We start from the raw sequence: 20,899 nt of genomic DNA, 5'->3' as shown, positions 1-20,899 counted from the left end.
AATAATATTTACTGAACATTCACTACAAGCCTAACACTGTGTTAAGTGCATTAAATACACTATTTCCTTTAACCCTCAAAACATCTGAATACAGTAGGCTCAATTACTAACTCTTTACAGATGGGAAAATGGAAGCTTGGAGAGGTTAAGTAGCATGTGCAAGATTATACAGCTAAAGGAAGGAGATAAGCATTGAATCCATGTAGTCTGGCTCAAGAACCAGACGGGTAAGGTTGATGAGCAGAAGGGGGAGGATTTGAAATACAGCTGTCTGCATGCTGATAAATGCAACCGACACCTGGCTTCAGTGTTAAAATTAACAGGGAGTGGAGGGAACTTTATATACTGGACCATGCACACCCCAGCCAGAGGGCTACTTTGTGCCAGTCAATTGTTACCTTGAGGGATTGTAGGTATCATTCATGTATTCTAATTTTTAAAAGAAAGCTGAAGTCTAGGTTTTTAATGTAAATACTTCCAATTAAAAAATGTTAGCAGCCAGTTCATTTAAAACAAGCAAAACATTATACAAACCAAACAAAATTTACACGCAGGCCAGGATTTGGCCCTGGACCCACCAGTTTGCTACCCCTGGGCTGTTGTGTACATCTGTCTGCTCCCTGTAGACTGTGAGTTATACATTCTTGGCAGGGCAGTTGGATAAAGAATACTTCTTCAAATTTGAAAGACAAGAAAGCATGAATGAATGATGATGCGGGTTTAAAAAAGAGTCAGTCAGAGAATTGGCAATGTATGAAATTCATGCATTCCTCAAGTAATATTTATTGCATACCCTAATATGGGCAAGACACTGTTGTGAGATTAGGCGAGGGGCATACAATAATATTGAAAAAACCACATCCCTGCCACTCTCTTGAAGCTTACATTCTAATGAGTAAGAGCCAATGATAAAGTAAAATAATTTCAGTTGGTGATAAGCATTACGAAAAAATTAGTGCAGGCTAAAGGGCAGAATGTGATAGGGATGTTTAGAGGGGCTTGTTTTAGATAGGGTAGTGAAAGCAGCCCCCTCTGGAGAGATCACTTTAGAGCAGGGACCTAAATAATGAAGACGATTACATAAGATCTAGGACAAAAGCATCCCAAGCAAGGAGGATAGGAAATGCAAAGGCTCATGAATAAACATGCATATATGAACAGAAAAAGTGGGGTTGACAGAAGAGACTGGCAAGGTTTGTATTTTACACAAAGTGAAATGGGAAACCATCGGAGGCTTTATGTATTAAAGCAATGTGATTAACATTTTAAATAGATTATTTTATCTGTTTGAAGGATTGTGGCAAAGGTATATAGATAAGTGCTACTACATATACCAGAAAGGTGATAACTGATATAGGGCACTTTGATGAAATATAAAAACAGGCAGGTAGGAATTTCCTCTGTACTTAGAACTGGTTTAGAATTCTGTTGAGCAGAAGTGGCAGAAGCATCAAGAGAAGACCTGTAGGCAAAGAGCCAAGTAATGTTTTTCATGCTCTAATTATGAAAATCTTGTACTGTTCAGAATTAGATCTGTGAAGGAGCATTGTGAAACAGCTGTCTTTTGAATTGTGTTCATGAGAACTGTAAAATTCAAACTTTTCTGAGTAGCTGGGTGCTTTAATGCAGACTCTTTGGATTGCACTGGTAAAACAGAAGCCCTTCCACTTGCCCAACACATATATACAAGATGCTGTGAGGTATCCTGGGCCAATTTGCAGACAAAAGGCAAAATAACTTGCCAAGTTATTAGTAGAGGAATGATGTGAATGCAGAGCTGACATGGAAGTCCATGTTCCGTTTCATAGATGGAAATGTTTAAATGGTTACAAAGTTCAAATAGCTAAAAAGTCAGGCTGTGGCTTCCAGCCTTAGAGAAAAGGGATTATGAGGGGCTCCAGGCCCACACAATGAATGCTGTTCCCTTCAGTTTCACCTGGAGGAAGTGATGTTTTTCTTTATCAAACCCCATGCACACTTTCCATCTCTCCAGCTAAAGTAAGTCCTCTCAATATGCCCATGCTTTTACTTCATTTTTAAAACTCTGGTATTAAAAAAAAAATCCTATGCTGGGCGCGGTGGCTCACGCCTATAATTCTAGCTCTCTGGGAGGCCGAGGCGGGCAGATTGTTTGAGCTCAGGAGTTCGAGACCAGCCTGAGCAAGAGCGAGACCCCGTCTCTACTAAAAAGACAAAGAAATTAATTGGACAACTAAAAATATATAGAAAAAATTAGCCGGGCATGGTGGCGCGTGCCTGTAGTCCCAGCTACTCAGGAGGCTGAGGCAGAAGGATCGCTTGAGCCCAGGAGTTTGAGGTTGCTGTGAGCTAGGATGACACCACGGCACTCATTCTAGCCCGGGCAAGAGTGAGAAAAAAAAAAAAAAAAAGCCTTATCTATTATAGCTCATAATGAGTTAAGAAATGGCTTTTAGGACAAGTAAATATTTATTATGAAATGGAAACTTTCATGAAAACTAAAGTTTTAAATAACAAAGGCTTTTGATGCAGACTGGTGTTAATGAGGTTAATATTAATAACTGATGGTAACAGTGACAAAATTTAAAGCTATTAAAGCAAAACTAAGAACTTAAGTAGTCATTTTTATGTTCACTTTAAAATGGGAAGATGGTTTAGAATTTCACTGGTGTTTTAGCTTTAAGATACCAATTGTAAAACACAAATGTAATAGTCCTTCACATGAAAAGACTTCTGATTAAAAAAATCAGGATTTCATTCATGGAAAAAAAATAATCAGGATCGTTAGTAGAAACACTAAACAACTTATTTGCACAGCTGTGGTGGGGCAACAAAGATATGAGACAGAAAATACAGGGGAACATATAAGCCTGTGAGGTACAAGCACCAATGGATTAAGAACTGGGAGCCCAGTGAAACACCTAGTGAATGAGGCAGCACTCTAGTGCCAGTTCTAGAATAACACATTCTGGGTCTCCAGACTTCTTAATGTCAGATAAGAAAATTAAAACTGAATCTGATCAAGCCTCAAGATCCACTAGTTTACAATACAGGGGATAGAAAAATGTGTTTAGTGACAACATAGGGTTACAGTGAGTAAACCCAGAATATGGAAAACTCAGGACATGACCCAATTTCTTCAAATAGATTCCAAGTAAAAAAGACGGAGAAATTTGATTAAAGCCAATGCACCATTTATGGACTTTGGACAAACCAATTATAAAAATAAATGATGGCCCAGCGTGGTGGCTCAAGCCTGTAATCCTAGCACTCTGGGACGCCGAAGCGGGAGGATTGCTCAAGCCCAGGAGTTTGAGGCTGCGATTAGCTATGATGACACCACTGCACTCTACCCAGGGCGACAGAGTGAGACTCCATCTCAAGAAAATAAATGATTAGAGATAATAGGGAAATCTAGATCCTGACAGGGATAGGATGGCATTACTTTTAACTTTTATAATAAAAAGGCATTGTGGTTGCTTTAAAGTCCTTAACCTTTTTGGGAATGAATCATTTGTGAGGGATTTTCTTCCAAACAATGGTGGGAGGTAGAATGCTGAATTAGTGGATTATAGATTAAACAAGGTTGGCTAACCAAAAATTGATCATTATTTTTGGAGCTGACAGATCGATATTCTACTTCTTTGAAATTTCCCCTAAGTTTGAAAATAGGTATTATTTTTTAAAAGTTTTTAAATAGTGGTAGAGCAGCACATGGTTAACCTCTTTGGACAAGAAACTAGAAAACTGATTCAGTAACAGCACAATACAAGAATTATTAGGACACTGAAAAAGACATCCTTTCCTAGCCTGCAAAGCTACCTCTAAAAACACCTTTAACGTACAGTCCCACACGCATGTGAATGCTCCACAACTCCCATTCTTCACAAACCCTCACCCACAGCACTCCTATTTCCAAGCAAGGATAAAGCATGTAAATAATTTACATACTATTAAGAATTCAAGATTAATTTGTTAATGGGGCCTTTGTTAACATTTGCCTTTGCCTTCCTTCAATGCCTGTCTCTTAAAGGAAAATTGTTTAACATTTAGAGGCAGTTAGTTCCTCAGAAATTCAGTTTATAGCTCAGCAATGTGTTATGAAATTATGTAGAAAGAACAATGAACTATCTACCCTCTTTCAAGTTAGCATGAAGTTGCTAACTCATGCTAGGTCATGTTTTGTTTTTATAGTTAGAACTGCTTTAAGTACCATACCCAACACTTTTATATCCAAATGAATCTCGTTTCCTTCAAAGTAGTTGCCTTGTGAAGCTATCTACCTTCTCCAGCCCCACTACTCACCATTGGAGTCCTCTTCAGAAACTGTAACTTTAAAAACATCTTTAGTGGCAGTATATCTTCCTTTCTTTGTGGGTAGGTATAATAGGTATTTTGTAACAGGAACAAATCATTTGGAGCCAAGTCTAGTGGACAAGTAATCAAAGTATGTAAAAAATTTAATGGAAACTTTAATGAAAACATTTTTGACTTAAAAATCACCAATTTCCAAAACGTTTGGGAAAAAATATTTCCAACTTAAAAAATATTCATTTGGACATGAGTTCTGGGTTTTTCATCAACATTTCATTTCTTTGTGGTCAGGCTGGGCTCAGTGCCTCACACCTGTAATCCTAGCACTCTGGGAGGCCAAGGCAGGAGAGCTTGAGCTCAGGAGTTCAAGACCAGCCCGAGCAAGAGCGACCTCATCTCTACTAAATTAGAAAAAATTAGCTGGGCATGGTGGCACATGCCTGTAGTCCCAGTCACTTGGGAGGCTGAGGCAGAAGGATCGTTTGAGCTCAGGAGTTTGAGGTTGCCATGAGCTAGGCTGATGCCATGGCACTCGCCTGGGCAAGAGTGAGACTTGGTCTCAAAAAAAAAGTCTTTGTGATCAGATTGTACTGTATTACCCAGCCAGGCCCAGGGGCCTCATTTTATTACACTGAATTCTCCTAGCCTACATAACAAATGCCTAAGTTATACAGAACTGTTAAGGCTCAATAGCTGGGTCTTATTTAATGTCATCTTAAAAGTTTTGGGTTTGTTCAAAAGGCCAGCTCAATTTACAGTACTTAAACTGACTTAAAATTACTTGATGGCACCATTCAAATGAAAATCAGCTTTTTAGTGCTACAATATAACGAGATTACACTGTTGGGCCACTCCCATTTACTTTTTCTACATACACAGTGAAGACTGTTATAATAGCTCCCAATGTAGATAAGAATTGCATTTTAATCTTAAACTATATCTAACAGAGGAAAGAATAGTTATCAGAAAACTAGTACAGCCATTTAGCTATTAAAATTTTTGCTTTTTAATAATTCATTTAAATAAGATATTTGAAGCAGTTTAGAAAAACAAGATTTGTATTTTATTTCCTTGTAAAAATCTTTACACATGCAGACCAACCAGTGTTAAGAAAGTATTCACCATCATTTAAACAAATAACCACTTAAATAGAACAGTGTCTGCAGTTTTATCTGTATAAAAATAAGATACATTTTTTTTTTTACAGAATTCACGCTCCAGTTCTTATAGCAATAAACAATACACAACTATAATAAAGTACAATTGAACCTGACCATGGTTTTCAATTAGATACTGCTAGGGCATTTTAATGTGCAAAAAAAGTTTAACATAGTTCTTTTCAAAAGAAAATGTCCTCAGTGTTTCTAGAGACCTAGAGGGTTTTAAGAAATCAAATCCTAATCCATTTGCCTTTAATGTTTTGATTTTGAGTCCATACATCACACTGTAGATAGGCAAAACCACCAGGAACTGATGCAGGCTCAAAGGAAGAGAAAGTCAGCGCCTGTGCCTGCCATGTCCTGAGCGACTGCTACCATGGTGCTTGCCTTTATGGGACCTCTCAAAGGATCGAGATCTTTCTCGCCTGTCCCTATGATGTCCCCTTTCATGCCTGTGTTTCTTGGCAGCATCTGAGTGATCCCGAGACTTGCTCTGAGATCTAGAACGAGACTTTTTCCTTTTATGACCATGTCTATTTGAGCTCTTTAAATCATCTCTGGTATGCTTGGCCTTAAGGTGAGGAGAACCATGATTATGATGTCTTCGAGGGCTTTCACTGTGACTGCGGGACCTGCTTCTTGATCTTGAGCTGTATGTTCCAGATCGACTCCGCCTATTATTATAACTTAAATAAAAATTTGAGGTTTAGATTCAGTTTCTATGGGGAACAGATTTGGTGGTTACTCATAAAAGGTTCAAAACAAAACTTATCAGCTATATCAATGGCAAACAGAACTGAGGACTATTTCTAAATCTCCACACCCCTACCTTCTCCCCATCCAACCTATAGCGTATTGACAAATCTTAAACAAATGTATTTACAGCTATATTCTAAGGAGAGGAGTAATTAGCCTAACAGTGTCCTGGAGCTGTGCTTTTTATTAAATAGCTCACACATGCTCAAGAGACACAAGGAGCTAGCAATCTAACTACAAAGCTTACTAGGGAAGATTCTTTGGCTATGGTTAATTTGATTATTGGTTATTAATAACAGGTTAATGGAAATTAAAAGACAATGTTTTTGCATTATAAACACAGTATTATATATACCTCTGCACATCTCAAAAAAAATGGGAGAAAACAGAATGCTATTAAGATATCACATATCCAGAACATGTCTCCAAACTCATTTCTCCTGATTTTTCCTCATGATAAAAACCTAATTCTATCCTGATAATATTTGAAGACAGTCTCTGTTCAATAATTTTTTTAGAAAAAACAATAACCTTCGAATACTTCAAATCAGAGTACTTTCACTAAGAAAACATTTACTTACTGTCTTCTTGGAGTATGTGATCTAGAACGTGATCGTGTTCTTGACCTTGATCGACTGGCACTTCTGCTATTTCTACTTCTTTTGCTGTCTTTTCTTACGCTTCAAAAAAACCACAACATTTTAGTTACAAACTTAGTGTGTTAGAAACAAACAACAAAAAATTCCTAAGGCCAGTTTCTAACTCCAGTATACTCACCCATTGTAAGGGCTTTTGGATGCCTGTTGTCTATCCTCAGGTTCTTTTTTGACTGTCTTCACATTAATGGAGATCGGTGACTTCTCTTCAGCTTTTACCTCTCTTGGGGATGCTTTTAAAAGATATAACAACACGTTACCCACTGGATTTAAAAGAGGGCCAAAACAAAGTACCATGCTTCCAAGTATCAGTCTTTAGTTGACTGTCAGGAGAGAAAATAGTAATAGCTTCATAAAATCATTGTGTCTATGCAATTGTTAAATGCCAGAAATTTCTAATGACGCACTTTCAGTGCCCCCAGATCACTTTAAGTCTAAGTATATCTTACATGGCTTGGAAGCTGGAGAAAATCCACCAAGGGTTGAAAGGGCTGGAGTTCCATCGGGATTCAATCCCTTTGCTTTTAATTTAGCTTCTTGTAAGGCTACTTTTCTTTTTTCTACTTCTTTTTCCAGCAATTCATAGTTTGGCTGTTGGAGGAAAATGAAGTTAGTATTTCTCCCTTACAGATTTTTAGCACTGAGAATATTAGCTTGGGTGAACAGAAATTACCTTTTTTCTAGTATAAAGCCTAAGCGTTTCTATGCATATTTCTTGGATCTCCTCTTCCGTAGTACCAAAAAGAAGAAACCAATGGGGACGAGTTGGCAATGGAATCTAAACCATAAAAACAAAATGGTTTGGAGTAAATTTTTGCAGCAAAAATGTAGTGGAACCATTGGAAATCCTTGTGATTGAACCTATAAAATAAATAGGCTATATGTATACCTACCTGAAGTGCTCTAGCCGCAAGGTAGATGCAAGCACATGCTATAGTCTCTGGTTGAAATCGAACAAAAACATTGGTTCGAAGACTGTCATTCATGTAATTCCTGAAAAATATTTCAACTATAAGCTTGTATGTAAACAAACCAGTTCTTCTGAAGCTTACATAAAATTGGAGACTCAATCTACTTTATTCTTTTTTCTTCTCTTATTTATATTCACATCTTCATATTCTAGCATATAACATTTAACTCAAAAAAAAAAATCAATAAAAGAATTTAACAAGGACCATTCTTGTTTTCCTAATGACCAAAGTCCTTTAAAATTATTCCATAATTATCCAAATAGAAATTACTCCTGAAAGTTCTCTAATATATTTCTATAAAAAGCAATGCTTTGAAAGTCAAATTCTGATATGACTGGTTTGAGAAATGATAAAACACTCCAATACTTCAAATCATTAATTATTGACCATCTCTCTCCTTTATCCACAATAAAAAGCAGTGTCAACTAGGGGTAAAAAGATATTTTCCATAAGCACCCACCAAGTTATATTTATATAAAGAAAACTAGCCAGGCAGAGTGGCTTGAGAGAAGGCTTAGGTAGAATGATGGCTTGAGCCAGGAGTTCAAGACCAGCCTGGACAACACAGTGAGACCCCACCTCAAAAAAAAAAAAAAGAAAGAAAGAAAGAAAAGAAAACAGAACTAAGGTACTTCAAACAATCTAGATAAGGAAGTGAAGAGCAATAAACATACATAATGGGCGTGTTTACATACCTTTTTTGGTATATGTATAAATAAAAGCAATAAACTATTTCAGTTAATAAATTGCTAGATTTTAATTATTAGTGAACCCTCCCCACAATATTCCTAAGCTAATAAAGAAATTTTACAAGTTATTTAAAAGATTAAACTAAAATTAAATGGACTATTTCTTCAAAATCCTTACCCAAGAAAACTGCTAAAATCCATTTTACAGAACACATATTAAAAATGTCATGCATTTTATAAAAGCAGTGAGACTTTTCTAATATTACTAGTATTTACTGAGTCCAAAAGAAGCATGGCAATTATAAAAAAGGACATCTTGCTGGAAAGTCCAGAACATAAAAATTACTTAAGTCCTTCACATCAATAGTCTTATGAAACAGTAGTTGTGACTGAACCAAACTCCTTGCTTGATCTTTAAATAAGCCAGCACTCCAAAAGACACATCTGCAAATCAAAAGTCCAAGTTCTAAAGTGTTTAAGTAACAGTAACATCTCTTAAAAATGAAGCACTTCTTACTTCTAATATTACTGCCTGCAATATAGCCCAGCAGCTATAAATTAACCCAGTATGGAAACTGGTGCCCACTTTAAGCTGCAAGTTGTAGTCTCCTTTGGTAGAATTCATGCTATACACACTAAAAATAGAAATTTAGTCAAACTCCTAAATAAAAACCATTTATAATTCATAATGGCTGGACAATAAATCTATCAAAAATGAACTATTCATTTTGATAGTTACAGGTATACATTAAATACATAGGCATGTCAAATAGTTACTTCTAGAAGCAAATATACAAATCCTTTTGACACCCCGACAGAACTAGAAGATGCTGCCAGATGGATATGGACCACTTCAGTGAATCTCGGATGAGAGCTTGCACTGGATTGGCTGGAGAGCAGGGCAGCCAATCAGGCCATCCTGAGGTCATGGGCTGAAGTGCAGAGGGCAGAGTTCTATGACTTACCATCATGGACTACCCTTTAATCAAAGAGTAGAAAAAAGAACAAAGTTAAATTGAGTTCTCCATTAAAAGTAATTAGTCAAGCCAAGAAAACAGGAAGCAGAAATAAGCATTATTTACCTTTTGATTAAAAAACAAACAAACAAAAAAAACAAAAAGCCCCAAAACAAACTCATGTCATTATTTTGGAAAGAGAAAATGAAACTTACTTTATTTCTGCTTCTGTTTTCCTGGCTAAGAAAGAAATGTAAAAAAGCAACTTACCAGGCAGTTTGAACCAGGGTTTGGTTACGTTCACATTCTAAGACTTGTAAATACATAACAATGATCTGAAGGACAAGGAAAAAAACTCAATTTAGCATACTGGTGGTTCTTTCAGGGTACAGAATTCAATGAAAAAAATGAAAATGTTAGATTAAAGTTCTAATTCTGCATAGATAATACAGACCAACCTAAAATGCAGCTGAGATTCAATGTGAATTATAATTTTATTAGACTTTGCAAAAACCATGTTTAGAAGTATATTCCAAAATTATATAGAAAAAAAAAATGGCAGTTAATTCAATTAAAAAGAATATTTTTCACAAACACTTTACTACATGATGGGCACTGCTAAGAGATTATTTCATTTAATTTCCCAAGGTACATTTCTATAGTTAGTCCTGACCTAAGCATCCACTCTCACAACCACTTATTAATATTAGTATGAAAGCCAAGAGATGCTGGGAGAAACCTATGGATTTCCAATAATGGTAAGAACATTTTACTATGTGACAAGAAGTATGCCATGTAATTCTGCAGCTACATGGTATTTATTCCTTGGAATGAGACGGTCCACAATCTCCGTTTTCTAGGTGGGAAAATTGCACTTATCCACAGAAGCAAAAAGAAATTCTCTATGAGCACGCAATTAAGAGTGAAGATCTGAACCTACGTCTTTTTTTTGATTTCCATTTTACTGATAACATCCAAAAGAGTGCTTTTTAAAACCAAGGTTAACTTTATATATAAACAATATGAATTTGTGTAAAATTTTAAAATGCCCTAATACTTACGAATATGCTTTCTGTACTCTACAACTCACCTTATGTGGATGCTTGACATGAACACAAAATCCCAACTCCTTTAGCACCCTCCTTTCTGCCTTGATAACTTGATTTTTGGTGTTAATGTAGTTCTGATCAAGGATCAGGGGGCTTGGAGTCCTATAGTTTGTAAGAAATAAAATCAAAACTGTTTTGCACATCCAGGAAATTTTATTTGTGGCATCTCCATTTTCCCTTCCAACCAACTATTGGCAACAGAAACCAGCTTTTTAAACTCCTGCAAACAAGTTAAAGCATTAATCTTATGCTGTCCAAGTTATGCTAATTAAATATACGCAGCTACACTAAGTTCCTAAAAGAACTAACTCAACTCTGTACTGAAAAAATTTCACTCTAATGCTCTTGGATTTATCCTTGTTGACTTTTTCTTTCTGATTTTATTTTGGGTATATATACTAACTTTAGTGATAGCATGATTTATTATCACAAACCTCATTAGTCTACGGAGACTTTCCACTGACAAAACTAACATGCTCCTGAAAAGATTTATAGTACTGTGAAGTCCTCGTAAGATTGTAATGTTTTTCATTCATTTTTTAAATTATCTACTCTTGGTTGGTTTAGGGTCAAAACCAGGGGAAAAAAAATAGTGGGTAGTTAATTCAGATTCCCTAAGGGGGCCGTATGCTTTAATTGTTCTAAGAACCTACCTCTATTTAAAAAAAAAAAAATCTGAAAAGATTCAGCTCAATTACCAAAAAGTAAAATTTAAAAATCATGTTCAAAACTCAGTTATCAATGATACAAGCCAAAATTCTGTCAGAGTTGTAGTCATTAGTCAAAATGCTTTAGTATGTAATACACAAGAGAATGGAAGGTCATAATGAGGGAACCAGAAGAACAAATTCAAGGGGTCTATGCTGGACTAAATTCTGTTAACTTCAGAAGTTTCTATGATACAAATGGGTATGTCAGTGGTTCAATATTTTGAAAACAGCACATTCAAGTGATGCTATCCCCCAGTGTTTTGTTTTCTACATGGTAAAAACAAACAAACAAAAAAACCCCTACTATTTACAGCAAAAGACTATCTTACTTAAGTCTTACAATTCAAAACCGGTTTCCTGAAAAATTTTAAATTAGGCAATGTGAAAGAATTAGACTTTCATTTTTGAAAAGTCAATGAATTTACCCACGTCCTTAGATACATGTTTAGATCCTACCAACAGAAAGTACATTTTTATTAAGACATTGATTATATGGTAAGTATATGGGTAGAACAATTTAATATTTTCACCCATACTTAATTCATTTTCAGCCAAAAGATTCAACAGTCTTTGCTCTGGGCAGAACATTCTCAGTATGTACCTAATGCACAACAGATCATAAAAAACGTAATCTCATATTTTAAAAATACTGTATTTCAATATATCCACCTGAAGGTTAGAACCAATCTTAAGTGACCTACATTAACTACCCCTATGGTGACATGTTATCAGAATAAAAAGTCAGCTATCATATATTATTTTCCTTACTTTCTCCCACTTAAAATTACAACAAAAACAAGAATACTTACTAGACTATTTCTAATTAATCTGTATGATTTTATCAAATTATAGTAAACAGAAGTTGGCAGAGCTGACAAGATGAAAAATAGCTGTTACTTAAACTGGCCTTCACTCAGTTCAATCCCTCACACCTGTAAAAGGTGTTAGGGGTGAGGCCACCAATGGGCCTCATTGAGCTGCTTTTTAACATTAAAATATAATGATGACTCCATTTTATCAGGACAGTAGACTATGAATGGCTCTTTGAAAAATAATTCAAACAAATGAGAGCTATATATATATATATATATATATATATTCTCATTATCTCTCTCTGTATATGAGAAAACATATTCCAAATATCTTAAGGTTTATGATTGTTCAGGTTTTATCATTACAGGAAATTTGGAAAAGTCAAATCCACTTCAGACTGACTGGTTATCTGATGGCTCTCCTTCAACTGGCATTAGGAGATAAAATAGCTCCAGTGTTAAAGCTGCACACCACTTTAACTCTTAACCCCTTGCAATCCAGACAGAAGACTGTGCCATCAGAACCCCTATAAAAATCTAATTTTATGACAGCACAGTTCTGTTTCATTTTTCTCCATTTACATTGATCAAAATTATCATCTACAGCTCTTACTAAAATAACCTGCTCTGAGTTGCCTTCAAATTGCGATAAAATCATTTGTTTTTGCAATAACACTAAACAAGTTAAACACTTGTTTGAAGTAGGGCTACTACCTAGTCCTTAATCAAGTTTAATCACTAAGTAATTCTGCCTAATTTTCCATTTACTCTGCCATAATCTTTACTTCCCTTTTTGTGTCAAAATCCCAATGACATCAAAATAGATTAAGAAAACCAAACCCATTATTTATTATAATTCAACTATGTAACTCAACTTCTTGCTTACTCCTGCTACAACCTGCACTTCTCAAAGTTAACTCTGTGGGTGTGTAATCCCATACCTTTGTTTCTTTCAGAATTGGTTTTACCTCACAAATCAAGGCTCAATGAACATGTAATTTACAACTACCTTACAGAGATTACTTTGTATCAGAAATAGAAACAAGTATCTCCCTAAGTCAGCAAAGCTCAGGAAAAGGATTTAAGCAAGTGCTTTCTTTACTCAGTTATCAATTAGTACTTTTTGTAGCAACAAGCACATTAAATTAAATTAAGGATTGCTAGAATTTCTTCCTCCTCAATCAGGTAAACTTTTGTTGCCAATAAAAAAGTTAGAAGAGGCAGCATTTTAAAGTCTTAAAAAAAAAGCTGAATTCATCTATTCAGAGAAAACTCAAAAAATTTTTTATCAGCACACAAACTACCTAACCCCACTTCCTCTGCTTTAAGTTTCTACTGTCTGGTCATTCGAAGCTTCTTATTTGGTCTCCTAGAGAAGCTATTTTCCTTTTTAGCATGATTAACATAATTGAAATACAACAACAATTAGAATTAGGAGGTCCAAATACAGTATCACTCAGGGACTCTCACGAGGATGGAGAAATTTTGCAACTAGTTCTTCAAGAGACTGTATTAATACCAGGTGAGTAGTTTAGAAGGAAGCAGACTGCTACTCAACATACAGAAATTTGTAAAGCCTACTTCATAGAAAATAGGAACATTCTTTAGGTGTTTAAACAAACTGAACGTAGCATGTGGAGCCACAGAAATAAACTGCAGAGGTTGCTGGACTAAATGACATTACTTAACATCCTTCAACTCTATATACATTGAAAATGCCACACCATTTGTCACCAATGAGTGGTTAAACCAGTCTTTGAAAATTTGTCTTCTTTTAGACAAGTATTAAAGAGTACGAACATGGGCCCCCCTTAAATTATGAAAAACCCCACCTGATATTGTGGGAATACGCTATGTATCTCAAAAGTATTTGGAAACTATGAAAATGAAAGCACTCTTCCCTCTAAATTCACCCATTTATTCTGAACTTTTAAAAAAACGATCAAACTACAAAAAATTGAAAAATAGGCCAAATAACCTAGGTTGAGGACTAAGCACTGATACTTTATAAAAAGCTCCTCTGGTGATTTTAATGTGTAATCAGGACTGAAAAAGAATGACCTAACAAGCTACATGAAGGATGTCTCCTCTGTAATTATTGAGGTCACATTAACAACTTAAAAGTACGCATAAACTAGATTAAAACTAGTAGTCTCATTAAGACAACTGATATGCTTTACCTAATTAAAGTATAACATTGATAGTACTTTCTAGTAACAACAACCTATGCAAAAAAATACTAAGCTATAGTTCTAATAACTTGGACAGCAAAGACAAAAGCTTATAACAAGAAACAGGAGTTGTTCTAAATGGTTCACCAGTGGCCAACCTGTTAGTCCCCGATTCCAGTGACCTATTCTCAGAGCACTGGCTTCTCCTTGGGGATTTTCGATACTTCACTCACTGTTGCCATGACGACAGCTTCATCTCTATGTACCACTCCACATCACCCAGGCTTTGGTAAATGTAGCTGGTCGCTGTATAGTCGGTTGCAAGGGAAAAAAGAGTTGAAGTTAATAACATATACAAGTTACGTGTCTGAGTAAACTTGTAATATGCATAGAAACTTTTACATCCTGCTTTAAAAAAAAAAGGCTTCCATGCAATTAACAACTCCTTTTAAATTTCATGCTATTATCAGACTAAGATTGAAAGAAAATCAATTTCTCCATAAATAATGACCAAAAACCGCACTGTTAGATCAGACACAAGTCAGTGAGGTGGGATTATTTAAAATTCCAAGGTTCCACTAGGTCTTACAGTTAAGATCTATGCTGACATTAAGAAAACTCAGTCTCACAGGAAAATTTCAAAGATAAACCACGTGATTACATAAAAGTTGGCTCCATGGTTCAAATAATACTACCAGAAAATTATTTCCCTTAAGCAACCAGAATCCTTTGACTAAAGATAGAGCCTTGTATTAGTGTCACTGTTTTAAACATCCTGAAGAATCACTGATGTACCTAAATAAAAGTTTAAGCTCAGACCATACTAAACACCAATTTGAAATCTTCCCAATTCCCAGGGATTCCTCACCAAGAAACTAAAAGATATTTTAAAATGAAACAAAGAAATTACTCTATTCCTGGCCATAGTTAAGGTCAATGAACATAGATTGGGGGAGAAAAGGTATGTAAGAAAACTGAAAAAATGCTGTGAAAAGTTATCTCGACAGAAAAGTTTCAGACTTTTTGACAAGGTTTTTTAATACTGTTTGTGGACTTACAAAATAGGCTAATCATTTTAAAGTTACTTTTATATTTGTATGTCTGAATAGTTCCATTACTGCCAACTTACAGATTCAGCGAATAAGGACTGCTTATACAAGACACTGATTTGGCACTAACCAACACACCCAACCCCCAAAACAACTTATAATAATCCTTTTACAACTTCCTTTCAAACTCAGTACAAGTTTGTCTAACCTCACCACAAGTCCTTAAAAAGGGAACACAAAAACTAATCGACACCAAGTATATCCTTCTGCATCATGTACTAGAAGTCACCTTTATGTAGATGCAAGAAGCCCCGCAACAAACTTTTTCATACTGCTCATATGAACACAAAGGTCCACACAAAATTACATTACCACAACATCTAGGAGATACTATTTTGGTCTCTATTTTTTTTTTTCCACAAGATCAAATAAATGGGCCTTATCTACATGTAACACAATCAACCTTAAGAGTTATCTTTCTAACCCACTCACTGAGACTGTATCTGACCAAAACAAAATACCTGTTTAATCCCTTTGACTTCAAACTTCAAACTTTATCATCCTGCAGTCCTTTCAGATCCGGTATTATGCGATATATCGTAGTTCAATGTTGAGAAGTACTCTAACAAAAGCCAACCTCAATTGATAAAGAATTAACTGGGACTTCGCAGTAGAAAAACACGCTACACAGAACTTTGCCACAATATTAACTTGAACTACAGTATTTAAACTTCCAGCCTTCAGTCTTCCAAAGAGGGGAGAGGAAAAATAACTTACAGAATACACTCACACTTGAGCCAAACGTATTCCCTTTCTTGTTTAATCTTAAGCCACAGGATTGGTCTGTTAGGATTGTCCATAAATGCAACTGCCTCTACAAACTTTAGATAACTGGTTAATTACGGTTTTTTTCCAAATTAATTTAGGTATGTGTTCCTACGTGAATTTTAACACCTAAATTAAAGTCGGTTTTCTTTTGCATCCATATTGACTTGAGAGGAAAGATGTTCTGAATTAATGATTGGTGCACAGTACGGCAGCAGGAGGAAATGTTTGATATTGCCAATCTTACCTTTTTCCTCTTAACTGGCGTAGGTGGTGGAATACATTAATCACATCTCTTATTCTTCTAGGTGCTTCTTCGATTTTTGACGCAAGATTAATACAAGCCATGGCAACAATCTGAAAGAACCCACAAGGTAACAAAAACTACTGTAAGATTAAACTCATTTTGACGAATAAACTTTAGAACTTAACTGTGAGAACCTTTGGCCAAATAAAATTACAGTTGACATTTTTAAGCCACAGGCTGACCAACTGTGCTAGTACTATACTCTATTCGTTGCTCAACTCTTAGTTTTGGATCCAGAGGCAAACTAAAATCTCAAAAGAGTTTTACATTTGGTTGAAAATTGTAACCCTTTATAAAAGGGCACGTGGGCTCGGGATCCATTTTTTAGTTTCTGAAACACATTCTAAAGGTTTCCTCTTCCTGGCGAGTGAGAACTAGGTACAAAGGCCTAAACTAACCACTCCCTTTCTGGAACGGCTGGCTGCTGACACTACCCCTATTCCTTCCCATTTCCGGATGAAAAAAGTCCCTTTCATACGCCTCCGCAGTGCTTACCTCGAAACTGTGTTTGACGAAAGATTTGGAATAGAAAAAACGATGAAACAACACCTGCCCGGTTGCCATCGCCACCTGCAGACAAGAGAGGAGAACGGAAGCGCAGGGGTCAGGCGGGCCCGCACCAGGCGCCGCCGCCATTTTGTGCCGCCGCTCACTTCCCCTCCCCCTCCCGCCGCCGAGAACAGCCCGCCGCCGGGTCCCGCCTCCGCCCCCGCGTCCCCCAGGGCCCGAGCAGCAGGGCCCGAGCGAGCCATCCCCACCCTGCCGGCACGCAGCGGTCCTGGGAAGCAGCATGGTGGGCGGCGGGGAGGGGAGGCGCATCTGGCCGGTCTGGGGCCGAAGCACTCACCTGCGGCAGCCGAAGGAGGATGCCGGCGGCCTGAATGAGCTCGCAGCCCAGGATGCGCAAGTCCGTCTCGCTCGGCAGGTCGAGCCCGTCCTGCATGGACGGGGTGGGCGAGAGTCTCTCCTCCGGAATCAGCGAATGGTCGATGGTGAGCGAAACTTCCGAGTACAGGCGGTCACCGATCAAGATCCCTCCCGTCGTGGTCGTCGTCGTGGTCGTCGTCCCGGAGCTGGAGCCGCCCGCGCTTGGAGCGGCCGACGAGGCGGCGGCGGCGGTCGCTGTCGAGTGAGGCCCGGACGCCATACTCTCTGCGAGCTGCACGCAAGCCCAACGCAGCCGGAACCCGAAGCGAGACTAACCAGCGTTCTCGGCGCGACGGATATTCCCGTGACCGCCGGGTTGGGCCGCTTCACGCAGGGTGCGCTTCCGCCCTGACGTCACCGCGCCCGGCCGGCGCGCGCCAACTAGTCCCTTCGGGCCGCGCCTCCCGCTCGGCGTCTCTGTCCGTGCCGGGGTGTCGGCTGCTGCCAGGGGGCTTTGGGGTCGCTTGCACGATCTCTCCGCGTGGAGTCCCGAGTGGTCCAGGAGACCATGTGTCGTTAACGCAGGTCCGAATAGCCTTGTTTGTTCTATATTGAGCCACGAGAATAATTAGGGAGCTTACAAGATACCTTATTCCTAAAATAAAGTTGACAAATTCACAATCATCCCTGCGCGATTTTAGTCATTTGCGCTCCGTCGTTCGTCCTTTCCTAACTTTTGGCATTTGCGTGGCGCGTGTTCGGCGTGTACCGAGAGGAAGCGTGGAGCGGGCCTTCACCCGCTTTAGCGGGTGAGAATGGTAACTCTGATGTGTATGGAGGAACTTGTAACTTAAAGTGACCCACAGGGAATCTGGAGAGGGCTGCTTTACAGTATTTTTATAAAAACACGTCTCCAAATCGTATCGGTTTCCCCAAAAAGCTCTCTCTCCGAGGAGCGTGTGGCGCCCAGAGGTATGGAAGTAGGGCTAAGGCATAGTAATGACTGGGAGGGGGCTGCTTTTGCAACGCCGCTTGTGAAACTCCTGCGCGACCAGTGATACCGTCACAGCTTTCAGTGATCTGGAAATTCCCTACTTTCCAAAAATAGTTTTAGGGCGAAGACCTCACAAAGGTAATTTGTTTATGCCCGGGAGTCGTATGTATTCATACCTGGTTACTGAAAGCAGGCACAATGGAAGAAACCAATCTCATGTTTTTTTCTCGTTGATACTAACTACCAATTCCCAGAACTTCCTGAAATTTGAAGTAAAAATAATGATACTAATCTAAATTACTAGAATCTAGAATTGGAAGGAAAGGAGTATGTCGCGGTTTACTCTTGTGGCTCAAAAAGTGATAACTGGAGCTTGGCATTCAGAGAGGCCTTAGAAGCTACCTCTGGGTTTTGTTTCCCTCATTTCCCCAAGCGCTGGGAGATACTCTTTCTCTGATCAAAAAAGCTTCTTTACAAAAGTAACACGATTAATTCCCTTCCTCCCCTCCCTGAAATCTCATTGTCTCAGAAAAGAAGACTGAGGAATGCCACCACACCTGGAAGAACTTTTTCACAAGGTTGTACTTCCGACTCTGGCTCGTTGAAATTACGAAGAGACTCTCTTACAAGTTAATTTGTGTCTAATCCCTAATTATCATTTGCTGGCCCTCAAAAGAACCGTCCACTCTCCCTTATGAAAAAAGGTATATATACTTTTGTGTCCCATTAGGTTGTTGGGTAATCATTTTGTGATTCTCCTGCGTTATGCACGTTTAAATAAAACTTGTATGCCTTTTCTGTTAATCTGCCTTTTGCCAATTGGTTATTAAGTGAAACTTCAGAGGGCGAAAAAGTTTTCCCTTGGCCCCTAGAACTCCAGCCATCTTTTTATCCCATGCTGAACCTCTGAGACTTTGTCCACGGATGAGAAACCTCATTATCTTTCTATTACACAGCGCGGGTTTTTTGTTTAAGGCTTAATTTTTTTATTATTACAATAGAATTAGAGGGTACAAGTTGAATTCTGGTACATGTGTAATGTATGTTGTATAGTGGAGAAGTCTGGGCTTTTGTACCCATCCCCTCAGTAGTGTACATTGTACCCCATAGGTAATTTTTTATCCCTCACCCTTTCCTACCCTTATTAAAGCCTCTGCATCAATGGTTCTGAACCTCAAGCTGCTCCTGAGGAGTTTTTAAAATATACTGATGCCTGAATCTTACCTACAGAGGTTGATGTCTTTGATTTGGGGTGGAGCCAGCCAGTGGTTCAATTTTGGCCATCCTCCAGTGATTCAAATATTCAGCCCAGAGAGTCTGAGTCTGGTGCTGGCTAAAGCATTTAACCTCACTTCCTTCACCCTTTTGACTAGTCTACTTTCAGGGAACCTTCCCTCCTCAATATTCAGGAGAGAGTTAAAGTATTATAGCAAATTCATAAAGTTCAGTTTCTTTAAAAGCTAATTGCTATGCCAGTGTCCTGGTTTACTTCTGTTTTGTGTTTTATTTTTGTTTTTAAAGGTGGGGTCTCACTGTGTTGCCTAGGCTGGTCTCAAACTCCTGGGCTCAAGCAGTCTTCCTGCCTCTGCCTCCCGTGTAGCAGGGACTACAGGTATGTACCCACTGTGCATGGACAGTTTTCTGGTTGTGATGCTGTATGGTTGTGTAAGGTATTATCATTGGAGAAAATTGGAGGAATAGTATAGGAGAACTCTGTTATTTTTGCAACTTCTTGAGTCTTATTTCAAAATAAAAAGTAAAAAACAAAAACCCTACTTGATTATATACTTCATTGAAACATTGAGCTTCAATGAAATCCCCACCTATATTTGTAATGACTTGACAGTAATATAGTTTAAGTGATTCATGAGACTATTTCTTAATGGAAAAATCTCTCCTCTTTAGAGTCTTCTACCAGGCCTCCCTAATAAGCTGACATGGTAACGTCTTGATATATTTTATAATATATTTTTACCCTCTAGGTCCATGATTAATCCAAAAAAGATTCATAAACATAGGAGGGAGAAGTCTGGGGGGTGGGGGTAGGAGGGAGTGTTACTTGCTATCTCCTAGTGTACATCTTTACCTCTGATATCTTTTCCCTTTGGACCTCCTTGCTCCCTACCTCCTGGCAGTCATTTCCAGAAGAGCAGAACTACCTAGAATAATTCCACAGTTTTGTGCCCGTTTCCTACTCCCTTCTGACTGTACCCCACATTATAGTCCGAAAGATGTGACTGTTTTCACTGCTTCTCCCAGCTTCAAAAAAGGGGGAGAGTGTGGATCAGCATTTTATGTATTTACTTAGCATCAACTTCTCAAACTACTGTTATTTTTTATTTTAATTTCATTTTTTAAAAATCCATGATTAATTCAGAGGATGGAGGGCAGTGGGGCTCATGGCTCTACTCTGCAAGGTTGTATAAGGACAGGGATTTTAAAAAATGATTTCATACCTGTGGATGGAGAAAAAAATCATTTAAAAAATGATAACTCTGTCCTAACCTTTTCAGGGTCAAATTCCAGGAAATATAATACTTGGGAAAAAATTGTTACATTGTTTCTAAGTTATTT

General features: G+C 37.9%; 1 protein-coding gene across 3 annotated transcripts; it reads right to left on the bottom strand.

Annotated features, from left to right (window-relative positions):
* Positions 1-5,279: 5,279 nt before the first annotated feature.
* CCNL1 (cyclin L1) lies at positions 5,280-17,989 on the bottom strand. 3 transcript variants are annotated; one of them, XM_012642903.1, is made up of 11 exons: positions 17,312-17,972; positions 16,960-17,034; positions 16,405-16,514; positions 10,572-10,692; positions 9,752-9,816; positions 7,759-7,858; positions 7,539-7,643; positions 7,315-7,456; positions 6,987-7,098; positions 6,791-6,889; positions 5,280-6,139 (listed from the first exon to the last, which is right to left on the bottom strand). In XM_012642903.1, the coding sequence occupies exons 1-11, from the start codon at positions 17,609-17,611 to the stop codon at positions 5,791-5,793; spliced, it is 1,578 nt and encodes a 525-aa protein (XP_012498357.1). In that variant the 5' UTR covers positions 17,612-17,972; the 3' UTR covers positions 5,280-5,790. The 3 variants fall into 3 exon arrangements, 2 of the variants coding, with proteins under 2 accessions (XP_012498357.1, XP_012498358.1); XR_001137427.1 differs by lacking the exons at positions 5,280-6,139; positions 6,791-6,889; positions 6,987-7,098; positions 7,315-7,456 and adding an exon at positions 9,491-9,504 and having other exon boundaries at positions 17,312-17,989; XM_012642904.1 differs by lacking the exons at positions 5,280-6,139; positions 6,791-6,889; positions 6,987-7,098; ... (1 more) ...; positions 7,539-7,643; positions 7,759-7,858 and adding an exon at positions 8,410-9,504 and having other exon boundaries at positions 17,312-17,989.
* Between the last annotated feature and the right edge of the window lie 2,910 nt (positions 17,990-20,899).

This window comes from Propithecus coquereli, unplaced genomic scaffold (genome assembly GCF_000956105.1).
Source record: "Propithecus coquereli isolate 6110/MARCELLA unplaced genomic scaffold, Pcoq_1.0 Scaffold19, whole genome shotgun sequence".
Classification (NCBI taxonomy): domain Eukaryota; kingdom Metazoa; phylum Chordata; class Mammalia; order Primates; family Indriidae; genus Propithecus; species Propithecus coquereli.
The sequence above is the reverse complement of the archived record's forward strand: the minus strand, read 5'-3'. Positions and strand labels throughout refer to the sequence as shown.